This window comes from Triturus cristatus, chromosome 8 (genome assembly GCF_964204655.1).
Source record: "Triturus cristatus chromosome 8, aTriCri1.1, whole genome shotgun sequence".
NCBI lineage: Eukaryota > Metazoa > Chordata > Amphibia > Caudata > Salamandridae > Triturus > Triturus cristatus.
In genome coordinates this window covers 929670638-929690879 of record NC_140591.1, presented here as the reverse complement: position 1 = coordinate 929690879, position 20242 = coordinate 929670638, and the positions used below count along the sequence as shown (strand labels likewise).

Below are 20242 nucleotides of genomic sequence, written 5' to 3'. Positions count from 1 at the left end.
ACAGGTGTGCGGGACGTATCTAGATTTGAATTATTTTGCATACGATGTCCTAACCGACCCAGCACTCGTGAATGATTTGGATTACCATGTTCACCAATACCTATTCACTGAAGAAAATAATCGTTATCGTGAACTTTTGTATTTTTTCTATGTTTGTTTAAATATATCAGTTTAAACACACAGAGGTAATAATGGGTGATTTTAGTTTTTAAGTATTGATGGATACACACACAGAGGTAATAGCGGGTGGTTCTTGTCTTTAAGTATTTTTTTTATGTTGATGGACACACACGTGATAATGGAAGGCGTGACAGTGGGGGTATAAAATTCTGTCGGTTCACAGCCATTTAAGAACTTTTTTCAACCTGTAAGGGCGGATACAGACGAACGTCTTTGAATTTGATTGTAGAAACATTGAAGGTATGAACTAGATACAATGTAGCGCACCTCGCTGAGTCACATAGGGGTTTAATAATATATGATGATTTTGAGTTCAATGTGGTTGTTTCCTTTTAATATTATGGGTTTTGAGCAAACAGCGGAATTAATTGTGCATGGGAAACGGGGGATTAATCATTGGAGAGTGTTTTTTAATTTCATTTATGATAAATTGTTTTTTAGATTTTGTGAAACTGTTCAGGATACGGTATATATTTTTTCTTTACTCTAGAGTTACCCCTGACGAAGGTCCGAAATGCATTGGTTAAATGTTATAATGAAATGTGCGAATCCGACATGCTGTACTAAAGGCCGTGGCATTATACACGCATTTGAATATCGGAAGAATCATGTTTCACCTATTTATCTAAATGGACAATAAACTTTACAAGGAAATTGATTAAAACGGATTAGAATGGATGAACTTTTTTGGCTTACGATGTTTTGCATCTAATAAGTGGTGGTTTGCATCCTGGGACTGATATGCGAATATCAGCTATCTGACGTAACAAGATGAATCAAAACATCTGGGGATTGGATTGACTACCTTATGTGCCGGAACACTTAAGTTCCCCTACCTTGATGGTGAGAACGTTAAAGGCGCTAAGAACATCCCTCGGAGAGGTACACGGCGAAACACAGAGTACTAATTCGGCAGCACAAGAATCTCATACTTCACCGTAAAAGGCAACGGGGAGACCTGCAACCATTTAAGATGGCGCCTACGGTCCGTTGATCTTAGCGTGCCTGTGCCCGGTCTCACCACCCTAGGGTTTTTAAATAAGAGTGGGCCACTCAGTTGCACACAAAGCGGATTGTGGTCACTGTAAACACTTTCCATAATAGTAAACTGTTATGATCTAGTAAGTGATTGATGCATCCTCTCTGTTGCTGTCCTTGCTTTGCTGCTCAGTCTATGTGATGTCATCAGAATGTTGAGAGTGTTTGAGTGGGGAGAAGGGATCAGTTGGTGGAAGGGCTGAGCAGCAGGGAGGCTGCTCCTGGTGGGGCATTGCTGGACATTGATTAAGGCCTAACATGAACTTAATATGGATCCTATCTGAAGAATAAAGCTGTGATCCTGAACTACATCACTGGACTACGTATCTTTCATTTATTTGTAACACTGGCGACAATTTTAAGAACCTGCGTGCTACTTTAATGGAGATTGGACTTTTAAAACTGAAGAAACTACAACCTGTGGATTTGAACAGACAACTGGCACTCCTAATGCCCCAGCAGTGACCATTTCATCGGTCGCCCCAACCAGTAAGTGCCAGTTTGTCTTAGACTTTCCTTCATTGTCTTGAAGCCTGCCTGTCTTTGCTGAACTGTTCCTGTCCTGTAACATGTTGACAGGGAACATTATCTATTACCTGGACATTATTTGTGTGTGCTAGTGAGTACTCTACATTTGGATTTGGGTTGTTTCCTGCTACCTGTTGGATTTTAGGAACGTTTTACCAGTGATCTAAGGTGCCAGTTCCTGCTTGCCTGCCTGCTTTTCGCAACTTTGGCCTGCTGTGGCCTACTGTGGCCTGCATTGTGTTGCCTTTGCTGGAGTGTCAATTCCTGCTAAATTGGGGGTGACTTTCAACTGCTGCTTTCCATTGTCTGTCTGCTATGCACATAATTTTGTCTCCCTCCCGCAGAAATTCATAAATTGGACTTGGGTGAAGGGAGGTGCCCAGATTCTTCCCTCCCTGTTGGATCTACTGTGGTGATATCACTGGGAGATGTGCTGGGACTGGATTTTGCTGCGGTATTGTGTTTGTTCACACTGTGAGACTTGACGTGCAGATGTTATTTGAAACGGATTTGTACTTTGCCTTTATGTCCCGATGCTGCGGCGTTGCCTAACCGAAGCCTTCATTTTAAATTTCAAAAGGAGCCTGTGACAAGTAAGACACGCGCTTACCTGGGAGAAGGTTTGGATCGCATGCATGTTTCTCGTCACTCATGGAATTTTCTCTGTGACGTACTCTCCCTTTTCGTCCACTGTGATGCTTGCTGGGACTTTGAAGCACATTGCGGCTGTGAGCCATCCGGCGCGACGTGTCATGGCGTGCCACCATTTTGAGATTGGCTGCGTTTTCCGTAGTTCATTTCGCCAACCACGTTCCATGCGCCTGTACCCATGAGCTTGGTAGCGCCGGAGAGCGCGTTGGCATTCTTCTTTAGCGACAACATTGGAGGAACGTATTTTGTGACTCAATCGGGCTAGCGCAAGAAAAAAATTACAATTCTCAAGATGTTTGGATGATGACCCTCGGGTGAGAAGTCGCTCACCGGTCATTTTGACTGTTTTGTTAAACTTCTCATATGTGAAGTCTATGTTTTAGATTTAATGTCTAAATGCCATACTTATTCATCTGTTATTGTGTCCCATGCCTATGAAGCTTTACTATGTTGTGTTAAAAGTATTCAAAGTGATGAGTGTATGCTATCATATGTATGTCATCAGCAGTATAAGGCGCAAGACCTGCAAGTGTGTGCAGTAAAGGGATTACGTAGGTAGTATCCTAAGTCCTCCAGTTTATGCTGAAGAAGGGGTGTTGTTATCTCCCAAGTCCTGCAAGTGTTTACTGCACAGTTGTGCGTGCATATTGTATTTGAGTATGAGAGGGGGGGGAAGAGTGTAGTGTCCTTGTTTTGTATCTGTATAAATTGAGGGAGAGAGAGAGTGTAGTGTCCCTGGTCTTGTTAGTGTACATCTTTAATTAAGTTTGCCTCATGTGAGGTGTTTGGTCTGTGCGTTACGGGTGCGCACATAAGAAGACTTCTTCTTTCGAAGCTTCTTACCGGTCTGGTTTTATCCTTGAATTGGTGGTTACCTCGTGTGAGGTCTTGGTCTGTGCGTTACGGGTGCGCACATAAGAAGACTTCTTCTTTTGAAGCTTCTCAGACTTACCTGTCTGGTTTTATCCTTGAATTGGTGGTTACCTTGTGTGAGGTCTTGGTCTGTGCGTTATGGATGCGCACGTGAGGAGACTCCTTATTTTGAGGCTTCTCAGACTTTCCTGTCTGGTTTTACCCTTGTATTGGTGGTTACCTCGTGTGAGGTGTTGGTCTGTGTGTTAAGGGTGCGCATGTAAGAAGACTCCTTATTTTGAGGCTTCTCAGACTTTCCTGTCTGGTTTTACCCTTGAATTGGTTGGTTACCTCGTGTGAGGTGTTGGTCTGTGCGTTAAGGGTGCGCACGTAAGAAGACTCCTTATTTTGAGGCTTCTCAGATTTACAGGTCTGGTTGTACCCTTGAATTGGTTACCTCGTGTGAGGTGTTGGTCTGTGCGTCACAGGTGCGCACGTGTGGAAATTTCTTATCTTCTAGCTTTCTGATTTGCCTGTCAGGGGTTGCAAGTTTACCCCTTTCAGTGTTATGTTCTGAAGCTTCGTGTTATTCTTGAAGCTCATTGATTTTTGTATGTGTGTATCTCTATCAACGCACATTTGATTTAATTAGTCTTATTGCATGTAAGTACATTGATCTTGCATGTTTGTATTTTGACAAATTTGATGAGGGGGGGGATGTGTTATGATCTAGTAAGTGATTGATGCATCCTCTCTGTTGCTGTCCTTGCTTTGCTGCTCAGTCTATGTGATGTCATCAGAATGTTGAGAGTGTTTGAGTGGGGAGAAGGGATCAGTTGGTGGAAGGGCTGAGCAGCAGGGAGGCTGCTCCTGGTGGGGCATTGCTGGACATTGATTAAGGCCTAACATGAACTTAATATGGATCCTATCTGAAGAATAAAGCTGTGATCCTGAACTACATCACTGGACTACGTATCTTTCATTTATTTGTAACATAAACCCACATAATAAAGACTGGAGGGTAGATGAAATTAAAATGTAGTCTATAAAAGAACCGCTACTTCTCCCCTTAAAGAGGGAACAAGGGCCTTACTATGTGGAGCAGAGAGAGACATAAGTGACATCAGATTAAATTCATTGAGTATGTTATTCAATAATTCCCTCTGAGCAAGGTGCTCAAAATGAAACCCCCGCATACGAGGGCAGCCCAGATCAACCATCCTTGTAAGCCTCGGATCTTCACAAGGGTGGATATTAAAGTCACCCAGCACCATTAGGTTATGTAATATAAAACCGCAAGACTGCCTTATGTAGGAGCCCAGCAATGTGATGTTACATTCCCACTGGGTACTCGTCGTCGCGTTATAAAAGTTGATCAGGCCCATACTTTTTTTTCAGCGCTGGGATACCTCAGGGTGACTACGCGCTCTACAAAAAAAAAAAATAATAATAATAATAATACTAGTAGTCCCCCTCTTTAATACCAGAGCCTGAAGACCCAAACTTGAAGATGGGAGGATCTGAATCCGGCAGTCCACTGCCAAACACATATAAATGACCAGACTACCCTTAGCTCTGACACATGCCGACAGGGAAGCTGGAACAAAGAAGGCCTTAAATCCCTCTAGGAATAAATTGCAGTCCACCAACCAAGTCTCTTGGAAACAGATCACAGAGAATTGTTTAACAAACTGCACCCAAGAGGGATCCTGAAACGTATCTGCCATGCCTGCAATGTTCCACGACAGAACGTTATTGTTATGTAAACCAGGGACCCCCCACCCTTTGCACAATTGGAGCCTTCTGCTGGGACTTTAACTCTACAGCGAACTCTACAGGGTTATGCAGTCAATCATACTCCTCCAACCTTGATAATGTAGAATATCTATTTGATAGCTCTAGGGGAAGGCCAAGTTGGTGCTGAACTGACTGGTTTAGACTGTGTGCTACTGGTGGGAGCCATTGATCTTTTATTGCTGGAGGTCTTTGTGTCCACCTATCTCGGGGGGCATCCATATTGCTGGTACCTGAAATGTACCTTTGTGTATCTGCTTTATAAATGAAGCCTAACGGTAGAACCAGTACTGCAAACCCAAAATTTAGGAGGCCAAAATATAAATCCTTGTACAGAATTCTTTTGGCAAGATATGATCTGTTAAAGTTCACAATAACACAATCACCCCCACCAATTTTTTGTGAGCTGCCTAACCAGCTAACTCGGCGCACCATAATAATTTTTTGTTCCACCCTTAAACCCACGGAGGTGTTATTAGATAACCAGTGAAGTACCATATTCTTTAGCTGGCTAAAGTCCTCTTTGATACCCAGTGGGAGCGGTGACACGTTCCCCAGGATCACTACATAGGGCGGAGATTCTGGGGGATGATGAATAACTGGTAAGCACTGTGATTCCACCACTGGGTACACCTGCAGCCCCTGTTGCCGACCACCAATATTTTGAGGATCTTCCAGCCCATGCTGGTGTGCAGACAGAGCCCTACTGGTTACCTGGCTTTCACTCATTGTGTCTGCCTCCCCCCCCCGAGCTAAGTGAATCGTCTGACGCTGGGTACGTGGCTGTTCCCTGTCGCTAATCGGTGGATGTGTTGGTAAACATGAGTCAATTACAGTACTAAGTCCAGAATTATCCCTTGGCCCACCTGGGGCTGCAAGTTGATCAGACCGATTATGCACAGCTAAACATTTCTCAATCAAGGTTAGCCTCTCATGGATGGGACCCAGCTTTGTGTCCAGCAAGCTAGTCATTATTGCTTGGAAAGCTTCTAATACCACGAGGGATCTATATTTGAAGCAGCCGGCACAGATGCAATGGGCTTGGTAACAGGGTTTGATTAAGATTTCTTAGCTTTGCCCCCAATAGCTTGAAGTTTCCTTTTTGTGCCCACACCTGGCCTAAGGGTCCCATTTGCGGGCAGTTGGGAACTCTCACTACTTGGTGCTAGATGTATATCTGCGTGTTTAATTGTTAAATTACCAGCTTTCCCTTGTGATGACTGAGAAACACTGCTCTCCTTGTTTTCTATTGTGATAACTGGAGAAAGAGGCCTGTGCGTAGCCGTAAGTGGGGCTTCCGGCAAAGAAGGTAACCCTGCGTTAACCTGGGAGGCGTCACACGACCCAGAACAGATGGATAAACTCAAGGGTTTAATGACAGCCTCCACTAAGGGTACACTAAGGCCAGTAGATGATGGATGAATGCTATTGGATGGTGACCTTGTGAGGCGTCTATTCACTAGTTCAATCTCTTTGTCAATTACAGCTGCCGCCCTCTGCAGAAAAGAGTCCATAGTCGTGACCGCAGCATTAGAGCTAGCCTTAGCCCGTGCAGAGGCTGTTTGTAATTTCCGCCTCCCAATACCTTTAAAACTGTTAAAACTATTAACGAGCCAATACAGTATCACAGCAAAATACACGCAAGATTAACGAGTATGTAACCCCAAATGTGAGGGCTTCTCGTAAAGTTAGTCCAGCACTCCCACCTCGGTCCCCACCAGGATTCTCTATGATGATTGTTATGTCCAAAATGGAACGCCGAGCAGTGAGAATAGTCAATCCTACCTCCTCCAATGCCACAAGTCCTAGTAGTCAGGGTGGCCACGGGCAGTAAATGCCAGCAATGGAACGCTGCCAAGAGGGTAGGCCCGGCCCAGCCTCTTCCAGTCACGGATGGGCACAGACGGGCCCACCCTTGTCCCTCGCACGTCCATGCGCGTCCCACGCTGCGGGAGTCGTGGCCGCCCTTTAAGCAACTCCTGGCACTGGAGACATGCGTCGGCACCTCCCTGGCACGAAGAACTGTGGGTGTTGAAGTCCCCACTGCGTGCGGGCTGGATACGCGCTTGCAGGTCACTCCAAAAGAAACATGGGCTCCCGCACTGCTGGAGTCCCGGCCGCCCTTTAAGCGCCTCTTGGCGCTGGAGACACGCATCGGAGCCTCCCTGGCGCGAAGAACTGTGGGCGCTTTATTCCCGCTGCGTGCGGGCTGGATACGCGCTTGCAGGTCACTCCAAAAGAAACATGGGCTCCCGCACTGCTGGAGTCCCGGCCGCCCTTTAAGCGCCTCCTGGCACTGGAGACACACGTTGGTGCCTCCCTTGCGCGAACAACTGCGGGTGTTGAAGTCTCCACTGCCGATCGGGCTGGATACGGGCTTGCTGGTCACTCCGAAAGAAACACAGGCTCCCGCGCCATGGAAGTCCCTGTCGCCCTTTAAGCGCCTCCTAGCGCTGGAGACACGCGCCGGTGCCTCCATGGAGCGAACAACTGTGAGCGTTGAAGTCCCCACTGTGTGGGGGCTGGATAAAGGCTTGTGGGTCACTCCAAAAGAAACACGGGATCCTGCGCTGCGGGAGTCCCGGCCACCCTTAAGCGCCTCCTGGCGCTGGAGTCACGCATCGGCGCCTCCCTGGCGTGAAGAACTATGGGCGTTGAAGTCCCCACTGCGTGCGGGCTGGATACGGGCTTGCAGATCACTCCAAAAGAAACACAGGCTCCCTGTAAAAGGTTTCAGGGACAGGTTGGAGTACTAAATATTAACGAAACAAGAGTAGCCAATGAAACCACATGAAATCCGCATTTCAATTGTGCACTATTTAGGACATCCTCCATGACCATGGCTCTGAGCAAGAGCCATCATAATAGTTATTATCATAACACACCTCTTCAGGTGTTCTCATCAGGGACATAGCGTATGCCCCAGCAGCCACCGCACCGAGGTCATGGGGGCCCCCACAGCTCCAGCAGCCCCGCTGCTGAGAATGTATATAATTTAAAACAATACTGCTTTAAAAAGTTGCATAAACAGGATCAGATAGAGGCCTATCATCAATGAAAGAGGAGAATGAAAAGGATGCCTGTCATTTGAAAGTAAGTGCCTCTTTTAGGGTTAAAAAATGTTTTACTCTTTCCTGCTGCACTTCCAATTTGCATTTACAGGGCCTCAGAGCCCAGCACTGGAGAGCGATTTGCAGTGCCCTCTTTAAGGCAGGTCGAACTCCGGGGAGACAAAAGAAGCCTGCAGAAATCTTTGTGTGCCCCAAATGTTTCAGGGCACAATAAAAAACTGGAGTATAAGTCAGGTAAATAATGTACTTGCTGGAGAGAGTTGTTTTCCGTCTAATTATAGTTTGGGCTTATAAAGTAGCACAGAAGGGTTGATGAGCCTTCTGTTAATGTCTAACAAGCAGATCACAGATAGCTCAGTAGGCTACTGCTTGTGTCACAGAGAATATGTTGATACTTGCAGCTCGTAATATAGCACAGTGAGCTATGAACGATCACCAAAGAGCTGAATGCAAACTGCAAGGCATAAGCTTAGAACCTTATTTTGTTTTCAAACTTCTGTTATTCTAAGGTTGTCAAAAAACGTTCATTTCAGTAGCGAACAATTCTTACTGATAAAGAAAACCCCAACCCTGTTTTAATTTCTGAGTTTGTGCTTCTCCAGAGGAAGCACTCTGAACATATATATATATATATTGCCTATCAGTACGGATGCTATTATTCCTACACCTTGCAGCTCACATTGTCTTAAGTAGAATTTCTTCAGATTGATTTGCCCATTTGTATGATTCATTGTCTCTGTGTACTATGTGTGTGTGGCATAAAGGGTGCTCTGACATGATACATTGGGGTTATCAAGAGATGAGGGGCCCCGATGAAGAAAGGTAGTGAGGGAATCCATGGAGAAGGAGGTCATGGGCAGTGGGGCAGGGTGCCAACAAAGATTACCCTACCAGGCGCCACTAATGAAATCCCAGCCTTGTGTGTTTGTGTGATTTGGGTCAGACTCAGGAAGTTAGATATAGTACCAATGACCCATCCATATCTCATTTTCAATGGTGCAGAGTCCCCGGACTTACCTTTTTACCCAGATCCCTATGAATCCCCCAAACTAAGTTGTTTATAGTTCATTTAAATGGCCTGAACGGGTGAAAAATAATTTATAGATATCAAAACCCACATAGCGAAAAAGAACCCAGGTGTGCACCATAATATGAATTAGAACCATTAGTAAAATACAAAGGAATGACCTTTAAAAAACATATTTGAACCCTCGGGTATCTCGAAAACCTATATCTTATAACTCTCAAAGTCACAAGATTAAAAAATGCTTCTTAAATGCATGTCCCAAATGCACCTGATGGCACACATAGGTTGTATATTTCATCACATTTTATGATTCGTGCCTGGCAAATTTGACTTAGTGATGGGTACATTTCCACACACACACCCTCTCACTCCTGCCATCATATGAGAAACCTCTAGCTGGTTCCAGTTTTTTTTTTTTTATTTCAAATACTTTTATTGAATTTTTTTTCAATCAAAGAAAGTACGGAAATGGGACAATAAACTAGCAAAAAATACATATCAAAGTTACAAACTATCAGTGTGTAAAATATGTGAGATAACAATAACTGAGTTCCAACCCATACCATATATAAACCTCAAATAGAGAGAAGGAGAAAAAGAAAAAGAGGAGAAAAAAGAGAAAGAAAAGAAGAAAGATAGGGGAGAAATAAAAAGGAATAAATAGCTAAAGGTTACCAAGAGAAATCCTATATTAATGGACTAATATCATGATATAAAAATATTGGTTCACTCCCTGTTATCAGAACTAATAGATAATAATAATAATAGTAGTGACAATTGAGAACCTGCATACAAATAACATCAAAAGAAAATTACATCCAGCCCAGACAAGGCTTAATTGTTCACGGAGGTTTGTGGGTATTGAAGTAAATGTCCAAGGGGATCCACAATGATCTAGATGAGGGTTTCCACAGAGAATTCTGTAACGTGATATTATCTTCGCGTCTAAGGTGAATAACCCAGTTCATCCAACCTTTATATGAAGACTTCCATGTGTCCTTCCAGTTATTAAGTACCATCTTCACTGCTGGAACAATTAAAAGATCCAAGAGAGCTTTGTCTGTATCATTAGATGAGTCGACCATCAAGAAACCAGTTGTTCATACCGAAAATTCTCTTTTTAACTTGCATGTGAACGCCTCGAAGAGAAAGTCAAAAACTTTGTCCCAAAAGAATGCAACTGCCTTACAATGTAAAATAAGATGGGTCAAATCCCCAGTTACCTCTTTACAATTCCAGCACAGTGGGTCATTTCGAATATGGAGTACAAAATGCTTTGCACAGAAGCCAGTATTTAGTTTGAGACAACACAGGGGATATTTTATTACGGATTATCGAGTTCCACACCTGAGGCCATATGGACTCAGGAATCGGGTCAGCAGAATATGAGTTCCAAAAAGTAGTAAGATTATCATTAAGTTTGGAAGTTTTAGGACAAAGTAGTTTATATAAATGTGAAACTTGGTGACCTAAGCTTTTTAACTAAGATCACTGTGTATTCAAAAACTTGTTGTTTTGTGTTTGGCTTTTGAACATGGGATCAGAAATCCCTGTATGCACCGTGCTTTTGAATAAAACCACATGAATGACTGAAGGTGTCAACGGTGACATGTTGATGGTTGGCACCTGCATACAACTATCTCCTCAAACTTTGTGACCTGTTTTGTCACACAGGCTTGCCCTGCTGCTGTGGTATTCTACCTGTTTTGGTGAGAAGTACTTGCACAGCTGCTGCAACTACTTCACCTCTCAAGTGAAGGTGGCTGGGATTGCTTCCCGTTTCCCATGGTGTATCGCATGTGTGAGGGATGTTTGCAGTACTCCTGTTTCTGGTGCTGTGTCTGTTACAAGAGGGAAACCTCTACAGCTGCTGCTCATATTTTTCATGTTTAGTGCAAAAGAAAATGCACATCTTCTGCCCGTGTGGGGCCTGTTTTTGCAGAAAAGCTTGCACTGCTGCTCACTGTTGTACACTGATGTGAGAACAATTTGAATAATGATGTCCTTCCTGTACAGAGCTGTTGCTTGTGGTGTGCCTGTTCTTTTTGTGAAGGAACCTTGCACAGAAGTTGCCTTTGCTATGCCTGTTTTGCATTAGCAAAGCTTGCAGTGCAGCTCTGTGTGCTATTTCTCTTTTGTGTGAATAAAACCTACATCAGTGCTGCCTGTGCATAACCTGGATGAGGACATTTTAGTCTTCGTTGCAATGCTTTTACCTAAGTTTTACATCCTGTGGGTGTGTGAATGAAGGTCGCCCTGCTCCTACCTGTGAACAGCTTCTTGTGAATGTGAGAAACTTGAACAGCTCCTGTTGGTGCTGTACCTGTGGTTTGGGCGAGAATGTTGCTCTATTGCTGCTTTGGCTATTACATTCTATTGCAAGTTTTGAAAAGATTCCTATGCACTTAGGTAGAGGGTCATAAATAACCCAGTGAGGAGAAGAATGTGGACAGAACAGAGTGTGTAGGAGTTAGGATGATGAGGAGAAAGGCTAAGAAAATAAGAGTTAAAAAGTAGGAAGAGGGAAGCAACGGAAGAGTGAAGCAAAAAGGAACAATGAAGTGGAGACAAAGGGAGAGATAAATAGGTAAAGGAAATGTGAGAGGAAAGAAAAAGATTGGAAAACACCTCTAGAGGAGAGAATGAAAGAAATGGAGTTAACAAATGAGAAAGAAAGCATGTGATAGGTAAAGGAAAAGCAAAAGAGATAGAAGAAAGGGGGAAGTAACTAAGAGATACAAGATGAGGAAGCAATAATAAACGAACATTAAATGGACAGTAAAATACATGTACAGAAATAAACTGCCTAGAAAAGAACAAAAGTTGGAACAAAGGAAGTAAGGCGCAGAAATAATAGAGAGAGTAAGACCATTTGCTAACAATGCAAACAATGTGAGCAGGAGCACGAGCCCATGAGTGAGAGACTGAGCAAGAGTGGGAGGTAAACAGGAAAAGGAGAGAGACAAAGTGGTAAGGAGTTTAGAAGGGATCAATCAAACAGCATTTGTAAAGCGCAACAATGTCACCCCTAGGGGTATCTGACCACCGTGTTACCATCGAGGAACCAGTTCTTGAGTCTCTTTCTGAAGTCTGACATCAAGGGGGCTGTGTGGAGCTGGAGGGGAAGGTCGTTCCAGGTCTTGGCAGTGATATAGGAGAAGGAGTGGCCACCGCTGTTGGTGCAACAAATTCAGGGTGTGTGTGCGAGGGCGAGTGAAGAGGAGCGCAGGTGTTTAATGGGTTGTTGGATCAATTGATGGATGTGGTAGACAGGTCCCAAGTCATGCAAAGGCATGGATGTTACAGGATGAGTGAAGTTATGGAATGTGAAAGAGATGACATAAGCATAAAATAAGGAATTAAAAAGGGTAAGGAGTAAGGGAAGCTGCAGAATTTGACTGAGCTGAAAGGAAAATTCAGAATGATAAAAGTAAGACTAAACAAGAAGTAAGAAGGTGCATGGGAATGAGGTAGATAGCTGTGATAGGAGATAGGAGTTTGGAAATGAAAAAGGAGTAAAGATGGAGGTAGTTCAGAAACTGGACACAAGGAAGAAAGAAGATCAGAGGCAGAGACAGTGCTGAAAGTAGCATTGAAAGATGATAGTGAGAGAATGAGAAGAATAAATTGAAGAGTAGGAGATGAAATAAAGAGATTTTGTGGTCAAAGGTAAGAATAAATGTGAGAGAGAGAGAGTAAGTGCTATAGATATAAAAGAATGTGGTATGTGAAAGTTGAAGGTAAATATGAGGAAGGAGGGAAGAATGAGCAGTAGGGTGGCAGCAAAACAGAGAGACAGAGCTGTGCACAAAAAGTTAGAGATATCGTTTAGAGAATTAGAGTTTCAGAGTTGGAGGTAAGCAGCAAATTGGAAGAAATAAAGTGAACTAATGGGAGACTGAGGTGCAAAGAAACCCAGGAGAAATATAGGGGAGGGAAAAACTGTCAGATCAAGTAGGGGAGGTGTAAAAGAACAGGACAGTGGCATGAGAATGAGGGACGTAAGCTTGTGTATGAAGAGGAAACTCAGAGACATTAATGAAACCGAAGGATAGAAGTAGAATTAGGAGATCTGGGAGAGAGAGAGAGAGGATAACTGGATGGGGTACCAAGGAAACTGGGAATGATTGAAAAAGAATGACAATGATAAATCTCAGCAGTGCTAGTGAGAGGGAGGCCTAAATACGTTGGAGAGGGGTAGCAGTGCTGGAAGAATGAGAGATTAGGTGAACTGTTCAAAGCAGAACAGTTGGTGAAAGAATGAGAGCGAAGATGAGTGGCTGATTGGGAAAGATTGACCGAGAAATGTGAGAGATTAAAATGAGCAGTAACATGGTCCGTTGCTGCATTGCAAACAGAATTTTCAGTATCAGGAAGGTGCCACTTTTGCTCATGACTGTCTTTGATATGCTGGTACCCCTATAACTGAGCCCTGGGATCCCTTCATGTCATCAAGCATTTCCTCTTTTGGAGACCCTATAGCTCCATTTTGTAAATGAATAACACCAAAAACAGTTGCATATGCCTGAATGTATCCCTGACAGCATAACTTGTTAATCTCCTTAAAGCGATTTGCGCCAGTGAAAACCCTGCTGGTATTTTGGAGATAGGTTACGAGGGCGAGTTGCTTTAAAACGGCAGGGGGGGGGGGGGTAGGGTGAGGCTATAAGGGTGCCCCCTTGCAGTGCATTGCAGGGGGGCCTTAATACTTTGTTTTGCCACTGGCTCATATCCTCTCTATTCAGTTAAGGGTACGTTTCTCTAAGCATGTCGTAAATTGTTATCTGTTTATGTGCTTTAGATGACTAGTATAGGTATAGAACTACATCATATCCAGGAAAATATATCTTAAGGTCCTCAGCTAGGACACATTGAGATTCTCCTTAAAATCAAATTATTTTGAGTGCTTTTGGTTTTTTTTGTTTTTTACCAAAGAAAAACTTAAACCCACGAATCAGTCCACAAAATTATCTTCTAAGTCACTTTCAAAGATCTGTCAAAGTTGCTTTCTCCTTGGAAAACAGTTTTTCCTGTTTTTTTACCGCAATTTAGCATCTGGGTGCAATAAACATATAAGCTTTGAACTCACGTAGAGTTGAGTTATGGCGATAACATTCATCTTTCGTTTTCTCTGGCAAAGGGCTTCCTTCGTGGACGTGCAGGCGTAGGATTGTTTACCGTCGATGACATTTGTGATTTAAGAACAGCAAGCTGGGCATGGAAAAGCCGGGGAACTGAAGCGATGCAAATGGTTTTAAAGCAGAGCAAGTCGAGCAGCTTGTTAGGATGTTTAATGGCTGTCTCACAAAGGATGTGTTCATAAGTCCTTGAGTTCCAAGAGTCGTATTTCCTACTGAATGTCACAGATGAAGTTGAACGCAGATCTTCGATAAAGCTGTTGAAGGCACTCATTCTGAAACAGCGGAGGCTTTATTGTCCTATAGCCAATAGTATTGGGATGTTGTCTCTAAAATCCTTAACAACAGTAAATTGTGGTGTCTGACTGGTTGAAAAAAAAGTGTGCTAAAAAACATTTTCTCCAATAGAATAGAAAATGCTGGATTAAGATGCGAATTAAAATCAGTACAAATCTACATTACACTTATGATGATACATACTCAGAATATATATAGCTTCGAGGCCTTCTGCTGTCAAAATACGTGATTATTTTTTCCTTATTATCCATGCTTTATTTTGACAGTCAGCAACATGGTCTGCTGAGGGTTAGGCGAGGAAAATATTTAGAATTTCGAAATGAGAAAGCCTTGAATTGTGAATTTCAGTATAACCAGAAAACATTTTTTTTTTTAAATCAAGTTCTCTTGCCGGGATTTCCAGAGGGGAGGATTCTGTTACTGAGTTTGAAGACTCGGGGGTTTCCTTTCAAAGGAAAAGCTTCTTCCTGCTATTGCTGATATGGACGGGAATCTCCTCATTTGGGGCCTCATGTAGGTAGCCAAATACCGGTCGGTAACGGCCGATTTTCGGTAATTATACCGTTACCGACCGGTATTTAGGCTTTTGGTATGTAGGGGGACAATTTCTGTATTCGGAATTTACCGAATCGGTAAAATTACCGATTCGGTAAATTCCGAATACAGAAATGAGATGTAGGGGGAGTGTGTGGGTGATGTTTGAAGTCGGTATTTACCACCAACTAATAGTTGGTGGTAAATGAAGAATGGATGTGGAAATGCATTTCAAAGCGCCTACAAGTGTGCAATGTGGCAGACATACATGCCCTTAGGGCATGTATGTGTGCCACATGTGCACACATGGCCGTTTCAGGGGTGCACCAGGGTGTCATTGTGACACCCTGCCACCCTTGCATGTGTTCCCCCCATTACCGAATCGGTATTTACCGATTCGGTAATGAGGCATACCTTCCCATCAATGGGAAGGTATGCCTCATTACCGAATCGGTAAATACCGATTCGGTAATTACCGAATTTTAACGAATCGGTAATAATTACCGACTCATTACCTACATAGCATTTACCACTTCATAAATACCGAATCGGTATGATTCGGTATTTATGAAGTGGTAAATGCAAGCCCACCTACATAAGGCCCAGGATCTCTAATATAGCGCCGGCATGGGGTTTCAAGGAAAACTGGTAAAGACAAGATCTATGATTTCGTCCTTAGGGTCTATCTCGCGAGAACAGTGAAGATTCGTGCTGTACGTGGATGTGTGTCACGTGTCTCTGGGTGCTGCTTTCAAATTGAGCAGGGTGGAGTAGACTGTATCAGAAATGTTTGATATTAATTGTTCTACTCCTAAATAAGGCAATGTGTGTTTATTGCAGGAACACTATTACATTCACCACTAACAATAAACACAGAGTCACTTGTGCAATGTCCTCTCTCCTTCCTATGACGAGAGGACTCCTTTCCCTCTTTATTCCCACTTCCCTTGCACATCCACGCCACAAAGTTACCTCGACCATATGTTTGCATTACTTACACGCTCTTTTTGTCGTATATCTTTGTTAATCAATACAACACGTGCGGATGAGCCAGAGAGGTAATATTGCACCACAGGTGTGTATTCATTTTATGGGGCTGCATTAGCACGCCGTCACAAGTTCTGCACACAGCAAATGGGGAATAACTATGTGAATTGGCCTTTTCACTCTAATTCACAGATGTTTTTCCTTATTTTGTGGCATTTGATGTGCAGATGTCACCACGTTTTTTCTTGGTAATATCTGGAGGAAAAAAGGAACTCATCTTTGTTAAATTCTGCATAAGTTGTAACCCCTTGTAAAGTCGGGCCTCAGGCCCACATTATGATAATGACGGAGATGGACACCAGGGTCTGTGGTATAGTAACTGGCCACGAGCACGTGCACCCGGGCCTTTTTATTAGCGGGGCCACGTCACTCGTGACACCCGTGATGGATGAGTGTCGGGTGCAGTGTGTCCAGCCCTCGAGGGAGTGGCTGGGATTACAGCTTCCTGCGAACCACTAGAACGTGTCTCGCAGGACACTACACCCCTATTCGAGCACAAACTGCTATTCCTGCCCGTTTCTGAAATTTCAGGACTCCCATGATGTGGACTTTAGTTGATTAACAGGAACATGTCTTTCTCGTAGTCTTGCCCATGCCTCACATGCAGTCCCCTTCTTACCTCTTTCTAAGCTCGGAATCCACAAACATCTGTTTCTTCTTCGGCGGTGGCGGAGGCGGAAGTTCTTCCTTAGCATGCGTAACCAGGATTTGCCCCTTGGTCGTCACCATAGTTACAGTTTCCATTACAGTTGTCTGTGATAGGGATGTTTGAGTGGTGGTGACAGCCTGTGAAATCTGTGAGAAGCAAGAGAAGACAAATTTTGCATCAAAGACTTCAATAAAGACGGTTTGCGTTGTCAATAGAAAATGAGATATCGCACTTGTGTGATCACGAGTTGACCTTCAGAGCACCACCCCGCTGTATTGAATTTGTGCACACTGCATTTCCTGACGCATGAAATAATGCAGTGAGAAGGAGCCATCACAATGTAAACAAGTCAACATATCGTAGAACACATATTAATTCCTTTTGAAACCGTAAAATAACCTCTATGAATACATAACACAAATTGTACATAGCATGGAATGACACCTAAAGAACTCTGATTTCAAAATACTGGAGCCTAGATCACTTGAACCATTATGTGTTAGGTATTTTACTCTACAACATTTATTCATATCAATTATTGCTATTTAAACATATGGCTGTTTTCTGATTAGTCATAAAGATTGCTGTGGAATACTAGGAAGGACCTTCCTACGAATATAACATTTTCAATCAAATAAACCCTATTTTATCTAGCTGATAACGAAGCATTTGACCCGGAACTGATCCGTTGTGACAAGATTTTCCATTGATCGACCTCGTTTAACCTTCGTGGCTGTACTTCCCTGTACAAAGAGCTGGACAAAAACGACTTAAAAAAACTTGTAATCAAAACTATAACTTTCATTCAAATAGAAAATAACGCTAGTCCGATTTTTATTAATTTGACAGATTGGAATATTAATATGATTATGGCGCCCACCATTTCGCTTTTATAAACAAGGGTGAAAAAAGAGTCAAAAAAGGGAGCAAATAGGTGAAATCTGTCAAGGAATATTAAATATTAATTTCCACAGTTAAAAACATGTAATGGTCCAGCATTCCCAGATCCTGGAAGTAGAGACAGCTTTGCTATTTATCTTCTGGATGTAGGAAATGGAATACCGATGTGGTGGTCATGAAAATCTCTTAACCAGGCTATTGCATGGTTAAGAATAGGTCTGATGTCTCAGGGTTGAAGCATTGAAACATCAACAGCTGCCGGGCACGTACTGCTGTGCACGCACATTCTGTACCTATAGTGCAGACAGTCCAGCATGGAAACACAGAACAGTGGTTCACCTTTTACTTTTTATTGGTGCGAAAATCTACCAAACCTAGGGTGAGGCCCAGAGACATACATGCTACAATTATTACGCATTTTCGTTTTTTAGGTATCCCCCCTTTGAATGATAAATATATTCATTTGTGCAGGTGTATGTTTAAAAAAACATGTACCTTTGTTAATGTTGTTATTTATTGTATTGTGATCATTCTAAAAGACAAAGTCCAAAATGGTATATATTCAAAAGAATTTTTCTTGGTCTTCTTATTTATTAAAGCGAATGCCAGCCAACGCGTTTCGTTCCTAAAACACAGGAACTTCTTCAGGGCACAAAGTAGATAGCACGAGAGAAACCTTATTCCATATTCTTTGAATCCGGCAATGATCAAATCATAATGACGTATCACACATTTGGTGAATAATAGCACGTCCGCAAGTTTAAAAGTGAACGTAAGATCTCATATAAAGATAAAATCATGTATTGTAGACAATATTCACTCAAAGTGGAAAGGAATCCATTGTTGGATCAATAATTCTAATTATTCAGAAAAGTACCGACGGCATGATAACCGGCAGGACAGCACCACGTACACATACATAGTGTACTTCAATAGGAAGGAAAATAGTTGGAATCCAAGTGCTTGACCTTGGTCCGTCGTTGGGTTTGCTTTGTTCATGTATTGTGATCATTCTGTTTCCTTTATTATATATTCATGCTTTTTCGTACAGTTTTGAATTGCCTTTACAGTGATTGTTTTTTAATAAATCACAAGGCTACCATGTAAATTGATAGCACAACTTTGCACTTTTTGTTTTGAAACAATTAGTGAGGTTTCACAGAATGTAAGTAACTGAAAGGTGAGAACAGCTTAATTCTAATTGTTTATTTTAAAAATGTTCAATAATGTGCAGACAGAATACCTAAACTAGAACTGAGTGTTATGGATTAGAAAATAACTTCATGCCAGGCACTCAAGACTCAGGGTCATACAGAGATGTAATCATCTTTCCTTTCTGAAGGCTATGGGGAAGGTAGAACCAGCCTTACCACGGCTTATCTGCCAGCGTGAAGATGCGAAAGAAGATAGCTGTGTTCATTGCTGAACTTTGGTTCTATTAGTCATAAAAGTATGATACTCAAAGTAGGCCACTTTAGATGCTACTTTTAGCTTAGTTAGCTGAGATAGAAATGTGGGTTTGGGCATACTGATGTAAAGGAGCTTTATAGAACCATCATAACATTTTAAATAGCTTTGATATATTCTTCCTCCTGATTAGCATCGTTTCCATTAACTTGTTCATTAGGTCTCGACTACGCAGTGAGCATGCGCTGCGTAGGAGGGGACCTCTTGGAATCGATCAGCTTTTTTGCGCATAAACGTGCACGCTTTGCATTGATTTCAATTGCAACGCGTGCACGTTTGGCGTTTCCCTTGCGGGAGCGAGCTTTGGAGAAAACTGTTTGTAATTATCGCGCTCGCTCCCGCAAGGTAAACGCTGCATGTCCCTGCTCTTGGCTGCACTCCTCCCACCCCTCCCACTTATTTATTATTGTAGGCGCGTGTAACAAGAGGGAGAGAGAGGACTAGAAAGCTAGTCCATGTCCCCGAGGGATTTATATGTGATTAAACAAAGAAGACTAGCTTAAGTTGACCAAAGTGATGCAGTACTCAAAGTAGTTCTGTCACAGACACCTTGTAGGTGTATTCATGAAGCCCTCACCCACCAACCTAGTTGGTGGCATGCTTCATCATCGGGCCCACCCAGTGACACCTAGTATGTCCCGGGTGTGCTACGACGCCTGATTACAGCGGAGCTGGTATATTGCTGAGAGTGCAGTGAGGTTGGGTGAATTGTGATTTAAAACGGCTTGGTGGTGGTCCCAGTACCCAAGGGTAAATTAAATTTTAATAACTGGGCCGACACCAGCGGTTAAAAGTAAGGCTACAGGACGTGTAAGGGTGGAGAGTTACTGCCCCCTGCGTCCTTCAGATGGTCGACATGTTCAAGCCAGTGCCTTAGAGTATTCTGGCTTTCCTCAGGATCGTTTTTAAAAGGGTGTGGTGAAAATAATACAGACTTAGTGTTGTGGTTCAGACTATGTGATACACTCACTAAGGCGTTTTTCTATGTGTGAGAGGGGGATTCCCTTCTCATGCATACGCTTTGGGTTATTAGCCAAGGCTTCCTGGAGGGAAGCGGTAAGGGGATGAC

The 20242-nt window shown here is 42.9% G+C and overlaps 1 protein-coding gene across 14 annotated transcripts in view; it reads right to left on the bottom strand.

The window, feature by feature from the left end:
- Positions 1 to 20242, bottom strand: part of DMD (dystrophin) — a 7596173-nt gene that overhangs the window by 5165232 nt on the left and 2410699 nt on the right. For all 14 annotated transcript variants that reach the window (XM_085622447.1, XM_085622454.1, XM_085622449.1 and 11 more), the window contains one exon: positions 16777 to 16952. In XM_085622447.1, the coding sequence (XP_085478573.1) occupies positions 16777 to 16952 (176 nt within the window). The remainder of the gene's footprint in view (positions 1 to 16776; positions 16953 to 20242) is intronic.